This window comes from Gracilinanus agilis, chromosome 1, assembly GCF_016433145.1.
Source record: "Gracilinanus agilis isolate LMUSP501 chromosome 1, AgileGrace, whole genome shotgun sequence".
Classification (NCBI taxonomy): domain Eukaryota; kingdom Metazoa; phylum Chordata; class Mammalia; order Didelphimorphia; family Didelphidae; genus Gracilinanus; species Gracilinanus agilis.
The window spans coordinates 703,379,212-703,400,992 of record NC_058130.1 but is presented as its reverse complement, the minus strand read 5'-3'; the positions used below and the strand labels follow the sequence as shown (position 1 = coordinate 703,400,992).

The 21,781-nt window shown below is 38.4% G+C and overlaps 1 protein-coding gene across 1 annotated transcript in view; it reads right to left on the bottom strand.

Moving 5' to 3' along the window:
• The window catches only part of ARHGAP39 (Rho GTPase activating protein 39), a 367,301-nt gene that overhangs the window by 121,503 nt on the left and 224,017 nt on the right, over nucleotides 1–21,781 (bottom strand). Inside the window, exon 4 of the mRNA XM_044684642.1 lies at nucleotides 12,551–12,634. Coding sequence (XP_044540577.1) covers nucleotides 12,551–12,634 — 84 coding nt within the window. The remainder of the gene's footprint in view (nucleotides 1–12,550; nucleotides 12,635–21,781) is intronic.

Sequence of the window (21,781 nt, the reverse complement as noted above, 5' to 3'; positions counted from 1 at the left end):
ACAACCATATAGCATCACCAGGGAAACACTGATAATAAAAAATAATTAAATGAAACAGAAGAATCCAAACATTAACTGAGAAACATTCCATTTCTCTTGATCACTAGCTTTCAAGAAAAGCAGATTTAATTATATATGAAGGAGAGGCAGTAGGTGAAAACTTATAGAAATTCTGGACAGGCATTAAAATGTGGAAAGCCAATAAGAGAAACAGCCTAGATTTTGACATTAAAATTTTCACATTTTATTTAATTTGATTATAATTTAATTTGTGTTTTACATTAAATCATTTTTAGTTTTTTTCTTTTCTTTTATCTTCATATAAAAAGGTAGAGTTCCTTAATCTGAATTGAATCCTCCTTTACAAAAATGCACAAAACTAACCAATACAATGATCACATCTAACTATATATACCACATTTCATAACTATACCACCACCACTCCCCTAAATCTTTACTGAGAAGAAAGAGAAGTGTTTCATAATAATTTCTCTGGGACTGAGATTGCTCACTACAATTAACCTGTCTGGATATTTCCAAGGTAACTGGTTTTGGCTTTTTCTCAGGTGTGACTCACTACTTTAAATGATACCCATATTGAGGAAAAGACATCTATACCACTTCCACTGTATGATTTGTAATAAGGGTTTCTATTTGGCATACAAATAAGACAAGAAAGAAGGTCAGAGGAGCAGAGAGGGAAAAGAATTTAAAGATGTCTGTGTCTATAAGTGAAAAAGAAGAGTTCTCATGTAGAATTAATGGAGCTGTCCAGAACAAAGAAAAAAGTAGGGAGTAGGGTTTGGTTAAAAATGAAGTGGTGGTAGAAAAAATACTGGCCAGATAAAGCTCTTCACACCAGATAACTGGTGTTATGATAAACACAAAATTGGGAAGCTGTGGTCTGAAGAAGTTACTGAGAGAGGGAGCAACCAGTTATATGTAAGATCTAATCACGCTATCTGTAGTTCAGGAAAAACCTAAAAAATATTCTTGTCAGTTTTAAAGGTAGAATAGTATAGTGATTCAAGCAGGGAAACCTTGATTCAAAACTCATCTCATGCACTTGATCTTGGGCAAGTTATTTCCCCTCTCTGGGTCTTAGTTTCCTCATTTATAAAACAATGGAGCTGGATTTTTAAGCTCAGTTCCTTCTAAGTCAATGATCCTGTGCCTTGTTATAACTACTGTCAGAAGTCACAACTTTAGGATTCCTTGAAGTTGATCAAACCAATCATGGTGAAAGTTTAGCTGTTTATTTGAGACATCTAAGAGGTGTGGTAGATAAAGCATTGGACTTAGAAGTGAGGAAGACCTGAGCTCAAATTCAACCTCAGATACTTACCTGAGTTTTTGTAATTTATGAACTATTCATTTAAAAAACAACTTCTAAGGGGCAGCTGGGTGGCTCAGTGGATTAAGTGTAAGACATAGAGATGGGAGGTCCTAGGTTCAAATCTGGCCTCAGACACTTTCTAGCTGTGTGACCCTGGGCAAGTCACTTGACCCCCAGTAAAAAATGAACTTTTAATAAAATAGAGGAATACTAACCTTTCCTGGTAAAGAAAGCCTGGAGCTATAAAACTTAGATTTTCAAACACAGGAATGAAGAAAAATATAAAAAAGCAAACATAAATGAACACTGATAAAGAACTAAGCAAGAATAAGCTGCATACATTCAAATACGGAGAGATAATACAAGCATCTTCTTGCAACTTTAGTATCATCAGGCATTGTAGAGGAAGTCCAATGACACAAGGCCCAGGAGTTGTTCTACTATTTGTCTTTTTTTTTAAAAATAATTTTTATTTTTTAGAAAAGTTATCATGGTTACATGATTCATGTTCTTACTTTTCCCTTCACCCCCCGGCATCCCTCCCTCCCCATAGCTGATGCGCAGTTCCCCTGGTTTTAACATGTGTCATCGATCAAGACTTATTTCCAAATTGTTGATAGTTGCATTGGTGTGGTAATTTTCGCATCTACATCCCCAATCATGTCTGCCTCAACCCATGTGTTCAAGCAGTTGCTTTTCTTCTCTGTTTCCTCTCCTGTAGTTCTTCCTCTGAATATGGGTAGCGTTCTTTTCCATAAGTCCCTCAGAATTGTTATGGATCGTCGCATTGCTGCTAGTACAGAAGTCCATTACATCCTATTTTACCACAGTGTATTGGTCTCTGTGTACAATGTTCTTCTGGCTCTGCTCCTTTCACTCTGCATCAATTCCTGGAAGTTTTTCCAGTTCACAAGGAATTCCTCCAGTTTATTATTCCTTTTAGCGCAATAATATTCCATCACCAGCATATACCACAGTTTGTTCAGCCATTCCCCAATTGAAGGGCATACCCTTGTTTCAGTTTTTTGCCACCACAAAAAATCGTGGCTATAAATATTTTCGTACAAGTCTGTTTATCTATGATCTCTTTGGGGTACAAACAAAACAATGGTATGGCTGGATCAAAGGGCAGGCAATCTTTTATAGCCCTTTGAGCATAGTTCCAAATTGCCAGCCAGAATGGTTGGATCAGTTCACAACTCTACCAGCAATGCATTAATGTCCCAATTTTGCCACATCCCCATCAACATTCATTACTCTCCCCTACTATCATTTTAGCCAATCTGCCAGGTGTGAGGTGATACCTCAGAGTTGTTTTGATTTGCATTTCTCTAATTATTAGAGAATTAGAGCATTTTCTCATGTGCTTATTGATAGTTTTGATTTCCTTATCTGAAAATTGCCTATTCATGTGCCTTGCCCATTTATCGATTGGGGAATGGCTTGATTTTTTATACAATTGATTTAATTCCATGTATATTTGAGTAATTAGACCCCTGTCAGAGTTTTTTGTTATAAAGATTTTTTTCCCAATTTGTTGTTTCCCTTCTGATTTTGGTTGCATTGTTTCTGTTTGTACAAAAGCTTTTTAATTTAGAATAATCAATCATCCCATTCACATTCAGAGTTATAATTATCAATTGTGTATTCCCCAACATTTTGGTATCCTCTCTTAGTTCTACTCCTTCTTCTTACACTATTTCCTTTTAAACCAGTGATTTGTTTTAAACTGGTAACCCTTGTCCCCTCCCTTGTTATTCCCCTCTTTTTATTTTTAAGGCCTAATGAATTCCCTCTCCCTTCTCCTCCCCTCCCTTTTTTGACCTCCCCACTCCTCTGCTCCCCTTGGTTTATCCCTTCTGACTTTCTCAGTAGGGTTAGATAGAGTTCTATATCTCAATGGATATAGCTACTCTTCCCTCTCAGGGTTAATTACACTGAGAGTAAGTAAGGTTTAAATATTACCTCTTAATGCTCTCTTCCTCTCTTTCTTATAATACAATTCATCCTCTCCCCTTCCCAGCCCTCTTTGTGTGTAACAGAATATCCTATTTTTCTTATTCATTCAAGTTTCTCTTGGTGTCCTCTACTATTCATCCCCCTCTTTCCCACTCACCCCCTTATCATCTTAGAGCATTTAGTACTTACTCTAGCCTCTCCCTGTGAATAATTCTTCTAATTACTATAATAGTGGATACTATAATAGTGAATAGAGTTCACTACAGAGAATTACATATAATATTCCTCCACATAGGAATACAAATAATTAGATATTATTGAAGCCCTTAAAGAGGCAAATTTAAAAATAAGAGTTTTCTTTCTTTCCCTTCTGTTTCTTATTTACCTTTTCATGTTTCTCTTGGTTTTTGTGGTTGGATATCGAATTTTCCATTTAGTCCCAGTCTTTTCTGTGCAAATACTTGGAAATCTTCTATCTTGGTGAATGCCCAAACTTTCCCCTAGAAGTATATAGTCAGTTTTGATGGGTAGGTAATCCTTGGTTGTAGACCCAGTTCTCTTGCCTTTCTGAATATCATATTCCAAGCCTTGCGGTCTTGTAGTGTGGAGACTGCCAGATCCTGTGTGATCCTGATTGGTGCTCCTTGATATCTGAATTGTCTCTTTCTGGCTTCTTGTAAGATTTTTTCTTTTACTTTGGAAGCTCTTGAATTTGGCTATTATATTCCTGGGGGTTGTCTTTTCAGGGTTTAGTGTAGAGGGCAATCTATGGATCCTTTCACTGTCTATATTGCCCTCTTGTTGTAGAACTTCAGGGCAATTTTGCTGAATAATTTCCTTTAGTATGGAGTCCAAATTTCTATTAATTTCTGCTTTTTCAGGAAGACCAATGATTCTCAAATGATCTCTTCTGATCTGTTTTCTTGATCTGTCAATTTCTCAGTAAGATATTTCAAGTTTCCTTCTATTTTATCAGTCTTTTGACTTTGCTTTATTTGTTCTTGTCTTGAGAGATCATTGGCTTCTACTTGCCCAATTCTTGTCTTTAGAGACTGGTTTTCTGCTATATTCTTTTGATTTTCCTTTTCGATTTGGTCTATCCCGTTTTCCAGCTGTTTGATTTTGGTCTCCAATTTGCTTATTAATTCTTTTGATTTGGGGTCATCTTTTTCTAATTGCCCAATTCTAGCCTTTAGAGACTGGTTTTTGGCTATAATCTTTTGGTTTTCCTTTTGAATTTGGTCTGTTTGGTTCTTCAAGGCTTCCAGCTGGTCATTTCTGGTCTTCAATTTGCTTATCAATTCATTTGATTTCTGAGCCTCACTTTCTAATTGTGAAATTCTGCCTTTTAAATGGTTGTTTTCTTGCCAGATCCCTTCCATCTTTTTCATAATCTCAGATTTGAACTCTTCAATAGCTTGTGACCAGTTTTCATTTTTTTGGGAAGGTTTGGATATGATTACTTGTTTGTTCTCCTCTGCTGTTTGCTCTGTTGTCTGTATTTTTTCTGTGTAAAAGTTGTCAAGTGTTAAATATTTCTTCTTGATCTTTCTCTTCTGGGGTTCTTGTCTCTGGCTTACCATTGTTAGCCCAGCGCCCTCTCAGCTTTATCCTCATGCACAGGGTCTGTCTGCGCTCTTTGGGCTCCTGAGGTCTCAGGTCTAGTTGTTCTCCTGGTGGTCCCCTTGCTTATTCCTCTGCCTGAAGCTCCTTTAACAGTCTTAGGGCGCTGCTTCCACAGTCGTGCACCCCTCTGTACTGGGTCCCCACCCAAAGTCTGAGCCTGTGCTCAGGATCTGTGTCTGCAGCTGCAACTGAGCCTGGGCTCAGGGTCTGTGTTCAAAGTCTGCGCGTTCTTTAGCCTCTTGGGGTCTTAAGTCTTGCTGCTCTCAGGAACAGGCCCTGATGGCCCCAGGTAGCTGTCAAGGACTTAATGGATGCCCCAAACTTGCTCTAGCTCTTGTGCATTGGCTTTAGCCCTGTAGGTGGTGTGGGGGGGGGTGAGGGGGGTTGCTCAGCTCGTGTTTTAGTAGAGCTATTTCACCCCCTTATGGCATGGAAATGCCCCAATCCCACGTGCCTTCAATGCTGCGCCCTGTTGTGGGGTCCCTTCATTCATCTGGATTTGTTTTTAATGTCCCCTTGAGGAGTCCTATATGTTTCGGTTAGGAGAGATTAAGCAGCTGCTTTTTACTCTGCCACCATCTTAACCCGGAACTCTACTATTTGTCTTAAGAGAAGAATGGAAAGAGAGGAAGAGCAATGCATTGGTGGGGTAGAGGTGAAAGGAGAAAGTAAGGTAAGGAAAAATTATCTCACACAATCAGGGTGTATAAATAGACATCTATACAAAGAAAGAGGAGGGAGAGGGGGAAGCAGTTGCTGCCACTTGAGCCTCTCTCTTATCTAAAACTATTTAAAAGAAAGAAGGCTACATATACATAGAGCTGAGTATAGAAATACATTTCACTCAAAAAGGAAATAGGAAGGAAAGGGGGAAAAGTAGCAGAGGGAATTAAGGGGAAGGTAGAGTAAAGGAAGGAATGATCCTAAGCAAAATAAACTCTAAGGATAAAAAGCAAAATGTGTTAAGGATCAAGATAAGAAATTATCTCAACAAAGTTTTCTAAGAAATGGGAAAGAAAGATCTTTTTCAACTCGTTGACCACTTATTATTCTCGAAGGTGCCAAAGATTGAGAATCTGAGTGGGTACTCATAAATCTGGGAATGAATAAACAAGTTATTGTATATAAATGTGAAGGAATACTATTGTGTAGATCTCTTATCAGTGTAATGACCAATCATGATTCCAGAGAACTGATGATGAAACATGCCACCCACCTCATGAGAAGTGAAGAACTCAGAATGCAGAGACAAATTTTTTAAGGTTATGACCAATGTGGCAATTTTTCTGGATTAATTATACATTAATAGAGTTCATTTTTCTTGCATTCTCAATTGGGGTGGAAGAGTAAGAAGTTAGATTTTGTCTGATTAAAACAAATAAGATATTTATTAAAAATTGAAAAAAGTCTTCCCTAGTAGAAAGTAACCAGTTTCATTTCTTAAGAGTGCTCTATTAAGGTAAATTTCTTGATTTGAACTTCAGTTTGCATGTTATATATTTTCATATCACACTGTAAAAGCCTTACAAGCAGGTTCTGAGCTTGATATTTGTATTTTCAAAAACAGTACCTTGCAAGAACAGGTACTGCTTAAATGTTTGCTGAATGAACACTATGCCCTTCAACTATACCACCACAGATGAAACCAGAAACCACTTAGTCAAGAAAAACCAGTAGTTGCCAAAGTATCTTATTTCTAGGATACCTTTGCTTGAGAAGAGGAGAGATTGATTTTAAAAATCTGGTTCAATGTTCTAATTTGTGACAGGAAATGGGTTTGATATTTATTAAGAAGGTGGTCTGATGTAGTTCAAAGAGCACTGGATTTATCGACCAGCTATTATTTATTAAGTTATCTATTTTGTACCAGACAGACAACTTGGGATCTTATCTTGGCTTGGCTGTTCAATGGCTAACTTCCTCATCTGTAAAATAAAAGACAAAACCTCTGCTCATCTTTCCTCCAATGACTATAAAATGATTGAATTAACTAAACTGATTGAGTATTTGTTGCTATGCAAAGAACTGTATCAGGTACTAGAGATACAGCCCTTGCCCACAAGGAGCTTACATTTTATTAGGGGGAGGGAAGGCAAGAGACATACAAAATTCATATAGATAAACTGAGGAATGAGAAAGCACTAGGAACTAGGGAGATTGGGAAAGACTTCTAAGAGGTGGTACACAAGGTGAATTTTTTTTTAAACCCTTACCTTTTGTCTTCAAACTAATACTGTATATGGGCTCTGGCAGAAGAGTGGTACAGGCTAGGCAATGGGGGTTAAGTAACTTGTCCAGGGTCACACAGCTAGGAAGCATCTGAGACCAGATTATAAGGTGAACTTTCAATAAAAAATATTCAAAAAGGTTGGAGGGATGCCCTTCAATTGGGGAATGGCTAAACAAATTGTGGTATATGCTGGTGATGGAATATTGTGCTCAAAGGAATAATAAACTGGAGGAATTCCATGTGAACTGGAATGACCTCCAGGAATTGATGCAGAGTGAAAGGAGCAGAGCCAGAAGAACATTGTATACAGAGACTGATACACTGTGATAAAATCGAATGTAATGGACTTCTGTACTGGCAGCAATGCAATGACCCAGGACAATTCTGAGGGATTTATGGAAAAGAATGCTACCCATATTCAGAGGAAGAACTGCAGGAGTGGAAACACAGAAGAAAAACAACCGCTTGAACACATGGGTTGATGCAGGCATGGTTGGGGATGCAGACTCGAAACAATCACACCAAAGTCAATAATATGTAAATAAGTCTTGATTGATAACACAAGTTAAAACCAGTGGAAATGTGCATTGGATATGGGGGTGGGGAGGCTGAAGGGGAAAGTAAAAACAAGAATCATGTAACCATGGAGAATGTTTCTAAAAAAAAAAATATTAGAAGAAAAGAAAAAAAAAAGGCTGGAGTGAGATAGACTTCCACAGTAGGAGATGGAATGTAAAAGTTTGGGTACATAAAATGGCCAGTTTGGATAAAAGGTAGAATACACGATTGCAAATAAGTTGTAATAAGCCAGGCAAAGTAGGTGGAGCTAATTTGGGCAAAGATTTAAATGCCAGAACACAGAATTTATATTTTACCTTATGAAGATCAAATGAGATAATATTTGCAAAAAACAATAGCACAGTACCTGGCATATAGTAGGTACTCTATAAATACTTGAACACTACCCTTAGAGACAACAGGGAACCACTGAAGGTTCTTGAGTAGGAGAGTCCCGTCATACCTATGAGTGGAGTGAAGGTGGAGGAGAAAGGTTAAAAAACTTCAAAAACCATAAAGCATTACATAAGTGTAAGCTAATACTATTATGATACTGACACACAGAAATATGTGAAATGCTTCTGCTAGCAACACTTGAAGGAAGAAAATGCAAAAGATGAGGAATTGTCTTTGGACGTACTTATAAAGATAACATTCCACAGCTACCTTTGGGAGCAGAAAAAAAAGAATAATGAAGATATGGCTTATGGTGTGCAGAAGACGGTACGATGTGAATAGATAAAACAACTCTCTAAGTTGGCTGTCTCATCATTTGGAAGTGCTCAAGCAGAGACTGGAGATCTATACCAGTGCCAATGACCTGGATGAAGGCACAGAGGACAAGTTTATCAAATCTGCATTGGGACAGAACTGGGGAGGAAAGCTAATGCAGTGAATAATATAACTAGAATCTAAAAAAGCAGCGACAAACTAGAATGGACTAAAACTACTGAATCGCAAAAGTGAAAATATAAAATATTGTACTTGTGTTTAAATTTTAAAAATAACAGGAGAGAAAAGATCTGGAGATTTTAGTGACCTTTAAATTTAGGATAACTCAATAGTGAAAGATGGATAGAAACAGTATGTAGACAGCTTTTGTCCTCACAAGGAGGAACATTAACAATTAAGACTATCTAAAAGTGAAAAGGGTTTTAAGCAGAGGCTAGGTAAACTATTTTTTAAACTTTCCTTTCTTTTAAAAAAAATTTATTTATTTTAAAGTATTTTTCTAAGGTTACATAATTCATGTTCTCTCCCTACCCTTTCCCAGAGTTGACAAGCAATTACACTGGGTTATACATGCATTATCACTTAATACTTATTTCCATATAACTCATTTTTGTAATAGAGTAGTCTTTTAAAACCAAAACCTGGGTAACTACTTTTTAGGGTTGTTATAAGGGGGATTCCTATTCCATTATAGCCTAGATAAAATGATTTCCATCTCTGAGAAGAAAAATTTTAGTAGTGCTAGAAGCTGTCTCTAATCCTATCCTGCTCAAAATTTAAACAATGATTTATACAAAGATGTAGTAGAAAGAGTTAGATTTGTGTTTTCAGCCTGACTAACTTATATGTGTCTGTGGGAGAATCTCTTCACCTTGATGAATCCATTTTCTAATAAGTAATTTGGGGACAATAATTCTTGTATTCTCTATATTAGAAGGTAAGGAAAAAAACTTAAAAAAAAACCTTTACCTTTCATCTTGGAATCAATATTGCAGTAAAGGCTAGGCATTGGGGATTAAGTGACTTGCCCAGGGTCACACAGCTAGGAAGTGTCTGAGCCCATATTTGAACATAGGTCCTCCCATCTCTGGGCCTGGCTCCCAATCTACTGAGCCACCAAGCTGCTCCAATTTTATGAGTCTTAATAACACACACTATACGAGTTATTATTAGAGGACAGAATTTGGGAAGTGTAGTTAATTCACTGAATGACAGAATTAAGAATAAAAAATGTCAATTATCTGGAAGAATGGGCAAAACCCTAAAAGATGACATCAGGTAGACATAAATGTAATGTGATGCCTTCAGGTTAAAAAACTACATAAGTACAGGATGGGGGTGAATTAGCTTGCCTTATCATAGGTACAGACATAGACCAGTATTGATATAAAAGCATCTATCTTTGGTTCTGAAAAACTCCAAACTGGGCAGACAAGAAGCAAACAAATGTAGAGGCGACAACTTAAAAAAGACTGTGAACTCTGAGTAAAGATTTGAGTTTGGTTTCTCTCCTCAGAAATTTACTAGTTGTGTAACCCTGGGTAAAACACTACACTATTTTGAGCCTCAGTTTTTTCCTCTGTAAAATCGAGATAATAGTACCACACAGCCTACCTCAAAGGTTTGCTGTGAGAAGAGTATTATTAGCGATATGAGCTATTATTATAAGTGGTTGCCTCATTTAATATTTTGTTGCCTTAATTTATTCACAGCATAAGTAAGTCTATAGTACAGAGAAGAGACTCAAGCAATCATCCATTGAATTAATGGTATTGCCTACACATGCTTCAAAACACTTTAGAATGCTGAGAAACTACTACATGTCAGGAGTTACCAGGACAGCTAGGTGGCTCATTAGATAGAGAGCTAGGCCTGGGGAGAGGAGGTCCTGGGTTCAAATTTGACAAATTAGACACTTCCTAGCTATGTGACCTAGGCAAGTCCCTTAACCCCAACTGCCTAGCCTTTACCTTTCTTTTGCCTTGAAAATGATATTTGGTATTAAGTCTAAGACAGAGCTTAAGGGTATTTTTGTTTGTTTTGTTTTTTTTAAGAGTAACTAAGATGGTAAGAACTGAAACTAAAAGTTGGGTGAAGAAAATGATGTGCTAAAAAAAACCTCATGATTTTTAGCCTTAAAAAGAAAAGGTTTAGGGGCTGCATTGGTGCGGAGGGGGCTGCTCTCCTCCTCCTCGCACTTGTGCCTGAAGACATTTTTCACATCACCCACCCTTCTGCCCAGCAGTCCAATGGGAGCGCTTTTTCCCTCCCCTGTCTAGGGTAAGGGGGTGACTCACATGTGGCATGAGGGTCCAGTTTGGGCACTCGATCTCTAAAAGGTTCACCATCACTGGCTTAAGGGGAATGTGATTGCTATTTATCTAAAGAACTATCAATTAGAAGAAGGTTGATCCTGGTTTTGCATGGTCCAAGAAAGAAAAGTTGGAAATAATGGGTGAAAGTTTCAAATATGTAGATTTCAGCTGGAAGTAAAGAAAACCTTCCCAACAATTAGAGATGTTCCCACATAGAAAGGCAACAGCAATTAGCAACAGTGATGACTTTGCCACAGAAGTTTGTTTGGTGGAGGTTTGATAGCAATTCTTCTGTGATGAATCCTGGAGAGGAGACTGCTGTTCAGATATTGGTTAGACAGAATCACCCTCTGAGGTACGTTTGTGATCTGGTCTTAGATTCAATAAATCAAGGATGGATTCTCACAGGACTAAGTCCTCCATTACAGTAAACAAAAATAATTTCTGGAGGGAATTGCCATCCTGAGGAATCTGGGGAGATGCACAGGCAAAGAAATAATTTGAGAAGGAAACAACATGAGAACCTCATCACTGGAAAACAGGAAAGACACTAAGAAAGCAAGGCGTAGTATTCTGGTATAGACAAGAGACAAGGGGCAAGAGTTGTCATGGAAGAAGCTGCAAAAAGATCAAGGGGAAACCAAGACTATCACAGCAAAGGATTAGATCAGTGATTCCCAAAGTGGGCACCACTGCCCCCTGGTGGGTGCTGCAGTGATCTAGGGAAGCAGTGATGGCCACAGGTGCATTTGGGGGCGGTGAATAACTGTAAGGGAGTGGTGATAGTATGTGATGGGGGCACTAAGTAATATTTTTTCTGGAAAGTGGGTGGTAGGTCAAAAAAGTTTGGGAACCACTGGATTAGATAAACAAAGGATGTGGATAGATTGATGAACATTTAGAAGTCAGAGATTAAAGGAGATAAAATTATCTCATTATATTACAGACAATGGAAATGATGGAGAAACAATAAGGAGGAGGAATCAAGAAATAAGCTGGAGAGTGTACACCAGGCAAAATATTTAATGTGGGGAGAATGGTAAGGACAATAAAATTCAACTCAATTCAGTAAATATTCTTAAGTGCCTTCTCTGTTCAGGGAGTGGTGCTGGGAAAGAGTCAGTTTAGATAAGATACAGTCAATGCACTAATGGGAGTTTATAATCTAGTAGTGAAATATATGACAAATACACAATGAACAAAAATACACAATTGCAAATCAGGTAGATGCATGCATGTGTGTGTATGACTAAATTGAGGCAGAAAAATCTTAACCTTTTTATGAGAGGTGGGGTGAAGGTTAACTAAAAAAATGAGAACTGCTGGAGTAAGGTTGTGAAGATTGCTAGCACAAGAGAGAGAATGTAGATAAAAGATATAGATAAGAATAAGAGGCAACCAAAAGAAAGACTGAAAGAACACATCTGAGCTTTAAAAAGTGAGTATACTAAAAAATGGGAAAGAAAGAAACATCAGTCAGATGTGGCTGATATGTGTAAGATATGATACTAGATAAGAAAGGGGAAAAAACTGGTATAATGAATGAAACTAATAGATATAGGCTAAATCCTAAGCAGTTTGCTAAACACAAAGACAAATATCCTTAAGAAGAGATCACTTAAGAGTTTGGCAGTCACCTGGTGAAAGATGGACAATTCTGTTTATCTTGGATGTTTCAGGATTCAGTGCCCTTTTCCCCATCCCCACCTCCCATATGTCAAAATACACTGAAGAAGGCTCTTTCTTTCCTAGTAAAAGACAGTTACCAACAATATGTTAGTAAATATTCACTACCTGTAATGAAGAAGCTGGCCTTCTGCATTGTAATCACGATAAATCTCATAGTCCTTCTCAAGGAATACTCCTGATGGAGAAGAACTGAAACAGAGCAAGATAAAAAAAAACAGTTATTAGATTGAGCAAAAGCAATTTCAACATATGGCAGTCAGAGTACTTTGAGATTCACATTTCTTTGATTTAAAAATATACATTATGTATGTATATATGTTGGTAGCCCCAACATACTTCTGTTCACTGGGACCCAGGGTCAGAAGAAACCTCAGTGGCCAGCTAGTTCAACCCATATTAGAATAAGAATTCTCTCTACAACATTCTAGAAAAGCAATGATTCAAACTCTACTTGACTTTAAGTTGGAGAAAAGCCATTACTTCCTGAGGCAAATCATTCTACTTTTTCATAGTTCTAACTTGTTAGGAAGAATTACTTTACTGAATTGCCGCTATGTATTTGTTTTATTCTACCCTATCCTCCAACTTTGAGATCAGAGATTCAAGAGTAGATGGATAAATGCTACAGAACAAGGTGCTGGACTTGAAATAAAAAGAACTGGGTCCAAAGTCCTGCCTCTGCCATTGAATACCATGTGATCTTGAATAAAGTCACTAGACTTCTTTCTGCAAGAGTTTTCTCATTTCTAAAATGGAATAATACTACTGGTATGAAATAACTGTTCTCAGTGCCATGGAACTTAGGTACAACTAGTTCCATAAAGGAAACAACATGCATAAATAAATGCATAGTAACAGTTCTTTACTATGGCATGTTTCAATCCACAAGGAAGGTTTCAGGCTATCCGAAACACCAAAGGGAGAGAGCATGAATTACAGACAATGAGGGAGACAGTATATTTTTGTGAAAGGATACTACCAAGTCTCAGCTGTTACAGGAATAGATACAAAGTTTAAAATGCACTTTACAAATGTTAATTATCCAATTGATACAACAATCCTTGAGATTCATAACTACAATTTCTTATTCTTATTTTAAGATGAAGAAACAGAGTCAAAGAGACTGATGGGTCCATGATCACTGGAGGACACCAACTCCTGAAGCCCCTAATGGGCTGCTCTTCAGGACAGGAAGAAAGCCACCCTTAGATTTAAGTAATCCAGTTTCACCAAACTGTCTCATTCTCATGCAAATGAACATGGGGAGGCATCAGGGTTTCTATTAGAATAGGGTAGTCTCTGTGAACTGATACAAATATTCTGGGGAACAATATGGAAACAGGTTCAAAAGGTCACAAAACTTTGCATACCCTTTGACCCAGTAATACAACTACTGGGTCTGTATCCCAAAGAGATCAGAGATGAGAGAAAAGAACCTACCTCTACAGAAATATTTTTTAGCAGTAATTTTTTTTTACACCCTTACCTTTGTGTGGCAAGAATGGTCAGGGCTAAGCAATGGTAGTTAAGTGACTTGCCCAGAGGCACATAGCTAGGAAGCATCTGAGACCAAATCTGAACCTAGGACCTCCTGTCTTTAGGCCTGGCTCTCAATCAACTGAGCTACCCATAGCAGTTCTTTTTGCAGTGGGAAAGAACTGGAAACTGAGAGGTTGTCCATCACTTGGAGAATGTAAGAATAAGTTGTAGTATATGGTTATAATGGAATACTATTTTTTAAATTTAGAATATTTTTCCCTGGTTACATGATTCACTTCTTGTCACTCCTCCCACTTCCCCCTTCCTCCAGTTGCCTCCCTCTTCCCTTGTTTTTTATTCCCCTTCTACTTCTCTGTGGGGTAAGATCGAATTCTATACCCCACTGAGTATATGTTTTACCCTCTCTGAGCCAGTAAAGTTTAAGCATTTGCTGTCACCACCCTTATTCTCCCCTCTCTGTAATGATTTTTTACTCCTCTGAAAATGAAGGACAAAACAATAATAATCAGTTTAGTAGCTTTTTGAATATACAGTCAATCCCCAATATTCACAAATTTAGTTTTTGCAAGTTCAAGCATTAGCATGATTTTATTAGCAACTTCATTTTCACTTTTGAGTAGCAACCAGCCACATTGGTGGCTGTGCACAACAGAGGCAAAAAAAGGACATTATGCATGGAAGTTTGTGCAGCAGCTGGCATCATATCAGGTGCTTCACGGTCTCATTCACCCCAATATTGTAGAATAAGGAGCTGCCTGTACATTCATTGCATATTTTCATTGTTCGTCTTTAAAACTCAAGTTTTGTGTTTCTCCTAGACATCCCAATCACTATGGAGAAAAAGTCAAATATTCTGCTGGTCAGTTTAATCCAACAAACATTTATGAAGGATTTGCTAGGTACAGAGTCCTGTGCTGGGTAATGGGGACATAAAGATAGGTCTGATATAATCTCAGCCCTAAAAGTATAACTGTGTATTGGCAGGGGGATAGGGGAGTATTGGGGAAGATGAGCTAACACACACTCGGCAATATCACTAGCTGGGATTCTCTGGTTCTTATCTTTTGCAAAACCAAAGGCAATTCTAGATATTCTTAAAACATAAAACATTATTCAACTGTGAGTGCAAAAAGTTAAATTTACAGATGAGGAATCTGAGGTCCAGCAAGGAGATGGGACTTGTGCATGGTCACACAGTGAGTTTATTCAATCTGCAAAAGTTGAGGGGAAGGTGGTTCAAAAGTCTAAAAAATCAGAACTTTGAGGCAAGTTCCTTTAGTACTTTGCCTATATTTCCTCCTCAACGAAATAAAGGGGCTGGATGAAATGATCTCTAACCTTTTCAGATCTAAGCTTCAAAGACTTGGGAAAATTCGGTTTCTGCTGTTTACAGCTGATGCAGATAACATTGGCCATATCCTCAGTATCTGAGTTTCCGCTTTCATGCTCCTATAGGTAAGGAATTTTATAGGAAAAAGTTGCCCATTTTAGAAAGTAGAAGAAACCAATTCATAGTAATACAGAAGTTCTAAGGAGAGGGTAGCAGAGCAATCATTATCTTACTTTCCTCAGGCAAAAGAGGTGCTGACCACATACCATGCCAAAAAGACAAATGGGCACAGCTGCAGTGTACATTAACTAGAGCTGTAGAAAGCCACAGAGGTTCTGGGCAGTATTTGTCTGTGTCAGCTACTCCATGTGGTGGGGGAGTTTCTCAAGCCATTCTCAGAACAGTATAGTTACACACTCACAAGTACTCCAGGACATATAGGGTCAAGAAATTTCTAATTAAGAAAACTTTAAGCCCAGGAGGATTCTCTTTGGAACTCTTGAGAGCCCTTTCACCCATTTTGGCTAGCACGGACAGATAGCAGAGACAGACGTATCGGGGGAGGCAAACTCGCTCAGCCACATGAGTCCCCTCCCATCCACCTTCCACATTACTATTAAAGTAATATTCTTAAAACAAAGGTCTGAGCATGCTATTTCCTGCTTTAAAAGCTTTAGTTTGGCATTTAAAGTCATTTGCAATCAGAATCTAACTACCTTCCCAAGCTTTGTACCTCACCTTCCAGCCAAGCTGCCTATTTACTGTTTTCTGAACTTAGCACTCCATCTGCCATCCCCTGGCCTTTGTACAAGCTGCACCCTGTACCCTGTGCTTCCTCCTTACCTCTATTTCTTAGAATTCCTGGCTTCCTCAAGCCTTAGCTTAGGCAGCGGGTGGTACAGGGAATAGAGTGGTGGGCCTCGAGTTAGGAATAGCTAAGTTCAAATCCAACCACAGAAACTTACTAGCTGCCTAACACACTGGACATCACTTAATCTCTGCCTGCTTCAGTTTCCTCAACTGTAAAATGGGAATAATAACACCTCCCTCACAGGGTTGCTGTGAGAATCAAGTGAGGTACCATTTATAAAGCATTTAGTACACAGTTGGTGCTAAAGAAATACTTATTTTGTTCCTCCTTCCCCTTGTTAATTTTTATTCATGGTCTTCTGCCTTAAATTACATCATAGGTTATCTGATTGTGTAAGGAAATAAAATAAGAGTTTGATTAAATATGTGAGGATTCTAAAATAATCTTGTGGTCGCCAATTTAAAATATTATAGTCCAACAAGTTACTTAACCCCCATTGCCTAGCTCTTACCACTCTTCTGCCTTGGAGCCAATATACAGTATTGATTCCACGATGGAAGGTAAGGGTTTTAAATAAATAAAGTTTAATCCAAAAACAAAAATTATAGCCCAAGTAAAAATGACTTTTAATAGCTTTTATTTACAAAAAAAGGTGGAAAGAGTGAAAATAGAGAAATGTAAGAAGAGGGTAGAGATGTTTACCCTATCACACTAAATATTGCTCCGGTGTTCAGCTCAGTCCAGCAGAGCTTGTTAATCCTCGATCTGGAGGACCTGAAGTTCCACCCACATGGCCTCCTCCAAGAAGGGGAAGCCTCTCTGAAACTAATCTCAAGTTATCTCCAAGAGGCAGGTCACTAGTCTGAGATAACTATGAAGATGATGACCTCCTTTAGACTATCTTCAGAAGACTGCTTGCAGAAGACTCTCCCCAGCCGAAGAAGTTCAGGGCTTTTATAGTGACTTCTTGTCCTTTCCCTGCTTCTCAGGGGCCAATCACAGCTTCCAAACTGCCCAGCACTGCACAGGGGGGAAGTGTCTGTGGGATCCACTTTTCACATCTAAAGGTGTTAACTCTTATCATAGGCCTCTGAAGGTGTCAACCTTTTATCATAGGCTTTTGAAGGTATCGACTTTTTATCATTGGATTTACAAGTTTCTGACTCATTCTGACTCAATATCACCAATTTTAGCAAATGACTTTGCAAACACTCTTACTTAGTGTCTGGTGAGGTACTAATAAGTAGGGGCACTAAAAGAAAGTCTGATTCACATTTCACAATTCTAAGTTGTTGTTGGCCCTTTATTTTTGAAGATGTTGGATAATGTTTTGACTCTTGGGTAAATTGGATTTAGGTGAGGCAGAGTTGCACAAAGTCACCTAAGTACAGTGGCAAGACAAAAGTTAAGACGATTGGCGATGGCCAAGAATGCAGTGGGCGATCGTGGTTGCTTCAAATGTCTGACCAAGCTCTAAGAGCTGTGCAAATACCTACTTTAGCTGCCTTAATGGTCACTGGAACAAATTATTCTCACCTGCCCATTTTGCTGAGTGATGTTTTCACATGCTTGGGGTAGACATTTCCCAACTCACCAATGGGACTGAGACCTGCTGGTTACCCTCAATTTAGTTTAACTCATCTGTCAAGACAGTTTTATCAGGATGTGATTACTGTACATGCTAAAGCTTTTTAGAGTCACAGATGAGAGTTCAGTTAAAGGTAGACACTGAAGATGAACAAGCAGCTCTGAAATGAGCGTGGCAACCCGCACACCAGGTGTTAGAACTCCCTGACCACCTCATATAAACCTAGAAGAATGCAAACTCTTTGAGGGCAAGCATTTTCAGTTTTGTGTTTGCAGCCCAGCACAAAGCACAGTGTCTTCTTGTCTATTAATTAATGCTGATTGTACTGAAGTGAGAATTATGGAAATCAGCACTTCTCCAAGGTCTTAAGTGTTCCCAAATGTTTTCTTGGGTATGTTAACATGCCCTGATGTTACACAGCCTATTCTTCTGGGAAAACCAGGTGAATCTGTCTGCTATGTTTTCTTAAGGTTATCATCTCATGTGGCCATTTTGACAAGCTGCTCTTAAGTCAAGGCTGTCTACCTGATTGTACCTTATATAACCCCTCCCTATCTATTAGGGAGACCTTGATAGGAACTAGGAACCAACCTGTCACACCAGGGTTGTGGGGCATGAATTAATTTTTGAGGTTAAGGATTATATAATATCCTTTGAAGACAATTATAGATTTAGAGGATTAAAGGAACCTGGATTTACATCAGGAAGGAAACTCAGAGGTCATCTAATGTAACTTCTTAATTATACAGAAGAGCAAACTGAGCCTAAAGTTGATTAACTGCATTTCCTAAATTCAACAGAGGTGTTAAACAAAGTCAGGATTTGAACCCAGATCCTCTTATGACAAATATAACATTCTTTCTATTGCATCAAAGTTCTATTAGATTGTTAGAGCTGGAAGGGCCCTTAAAATCATTTAGCCCAACTTTCTTGTTTTACAGTTAAGGAAACTGTGGATGGAAGAAATTAAGTGACTTATTCAAGGTCATACAACTAGTTCCCAAAAGAGCTGTGACTTGATCTCATGTCACTTGACTGCTATGGTGTTCTCTAATGGTTTCTCTGTAGAGAGTTATATAAATCAATGGCTCTAAGGAGAGCCCCTAAACTGCCTCATTCTTGGGTGGTTTAAAAATACTGTAGCCTTAGGTCAGACAAAATGTCGTTCATAACTCATGCCCAAGAAGGACATTTTAAATTAAACAAACTGAATGGGGATATTTCCTCTTACAATGTGCTACATTCTGCACTGCACTGCACTGCAGCTGCAGCTGCAGAGATCCAGAAGGACAGATGATGAGTTTCCGGCCCCAGGATCCTGTATACCAGCCTGAAGCCAGGGGCAGGTGGGGGTGAGGTAGGTCAGGCAAAAAGGTGGAGAAGCATTTGCCATGCATTTGGCATGCAGCAATCTACACACTCCAAAGCAGGCCAGACACACTGCATTAATCCTCAAACATGCCTATGTGTCATGCCCATCACTTCAGCAGCCCAGGAAGCCTCCTACTGTGCTAACAAATGGTAACAAATGGTCCCATCCAATTTGCAGCCTCTTGTTTTCTCTTCCCAGGAGTCTCATGAAAAACAGGGTTTGGCTATTGGCATGTGGGAATAATTTGGGCAGCAATCTCACTGTACAGATATGAATAATCTCCATAAAGTTTGGTGCCTCCAGATGCACCTGTTACTTCTCAGAAGCAGAGGAGGACAGTGAAAAGGAGCTCTGTACTTAGGAGTCAGGAGACCCGAGTCTGACCTTTGGCTTGAGCACTTCCTGGCTATGATTATTGGCAAGTCACTTATCCTTCTGGTTATCTGTTCCCTCTTTTGTGAAGAAGGATCATGGTATTTATCCTCACTACTCCAGAGAGGGGTCTTTCCAGTATGATGATATTATATAATTAGAAACATTTTGCATTTAATTATGTACATAAAGCTCTCTCACATAACCCAGAGGAACATCAGCTCTTGGGGCAGAGATTGTTTGCTGCTTGTCTTTGTAACTCCAACCCTTAGGCATTAGGATTGGACTGTTGAGTCTTCATGATCTTGTGACTCTTCAGAGAACATTTCCCTGGAAGAGCCAAATGCTGGAAGTGGGAGTAATGACGAAAGCCAAAGAGAACACAGCTTAATATGGGGATGGGTGCTTCTTTCCACGAAACTGCAATAATGAAGAGGCTGGGGGTACAATTCATTAGATGTTTCTTGTATGTTCTGACTGTTTCTCAGACAAAGAAGACTGCTTCTCCTTTCATAACAAGTCCATAAGAACTCATTTCTTTGCTAAAAGGAACATTTAAGCAAATGGGATATAGGGAAAGGAGCCTGGGGTTTGAAGTCAGAACCATTTACTAGCAGTTAGCAAAAATAAGTAATTTCTTGCAGGACTTCAGGTTCCTTCACTGGAGAATGAAAGGATTGAATTAGATAATTTCTAAGATTACTCCCAATGCTAACATTCTATAATTCTTGATGTTGCAAGGCTCTACACTGCTAACCTTCAAGGATATTGCTAAGTATTCTCAGAAACATCTAAACAATTCTTTCTTCTGACATTCCTATTTTCTTAAATATCCTACGAAGTCCCAAAGGATGCAGCATGGCAGAGGAATCAAAGCCAGGTTGAGTCATGTAAGATCTGAATTCCACTTCTGCCCCGACATATACTAGCTGTATGATCAAGGGCAAGTCACATAACTATCTCACAAAAGTAAGAAGGCAATTTGGTGATTTAGGCAATTTGTTTGATTTGCATCGGAGGGGGAAATTCTCCACACTTATGAAAATTCAGCCCCAAATGAAAAAGAAAAAGAAAGAAATCCAAATAGGCCAATTCAGTTTTAAAACAACATAACAATATGTATAATAACATACACGATGATTATAACACTATAGATGGAAAGAGGGGAAGCTAAGTGATGAAATAGATAGACTTCCAGGTCAGAAGTCAATAAGACTCATCTTTCTGAGTTTGAATCCAACCTCAGATACTTACTAGTTGTGTGGCCATGGGCAAGTCACTTAACTATTTGCCTATTTTCTTGTCTGTCAAATAAGCTGGAGAACGAATGACAAACCACTCCAATATCTTTACCAAGAAAAATCCCAATGGGGTTTATGAAGAATTGGACATGACTAAACAATGACAAAAAATAAATGGAAAGAAGAAAAGAGAACTGAATACTTTAATTATAATCGCCAAACTTGGCCCTATAGAAGAGATGAGGAAATAGTAATTTTGCTGAACTGCCTTGAAAACAAGAACAAACAAAAACCAAAGCATATCTAATTGTCTTTTGCCATTTTTGGTATCCCCAGCACTTAGCACAATACCTAGCATATAGTAGTCACTTAATGCTTGTTGACTGATTAGCAGTAGAGGAAGATTTGTTTATAAACGACAGTGACATAAAAATAAAAGATAATAAATGTTTAAGGAAGAGAAGCAATAATGGTATATAGCCTAACTGGAAGCAACAGTCATAAATTATGATAGGGAGTCCATATTTGAATAACAATGGCTGACAATGTGGGACTATTTTTCCAAAAACCCTTCAGAACTGACGATTTCCACCTTTGTGTCTTTGCCTATTTGGAGTTCTTTAATTATGAAGGTTCTATGGGGTTAAGAGGAATAGAGTATATACATTTAACTAGAGCCGGAGGGAAACTGAGATCATTACCTTTGGCAGAACACATGATTAGGAATCCAGGAGCTCAGTTTGTTCAAGATTCTGCCATGCAAAATGTGGAAAATGTCTACTCGTTTGCTTTAAAAGCCTTACTGCAATGGTCTCTTCTTTTCTATTTTAAGTAAATACAGTTTTAAAAGATTATTTTTCAAAGTTCATATTGGTTAGTCAGCTGAGTCATTTTATTATAGTAAAATCATTCTCCCTTTGTCATAAATTGGATGGAAGTCATCTAACAGTCATATTCTCACTAACATTCTCTGGCAGACAGAAAACCAGGTGAGGTAACACAGCATGAAAGAATATTGGCTGGAGCTCAACAAAGAAGAGACCCTATGTCTCTTTGCTCTCTCTGTGCTATTCACAGATTATCCCCCCACCCATTTCCTTTTCCCTTTATCCAAGCAGCAAC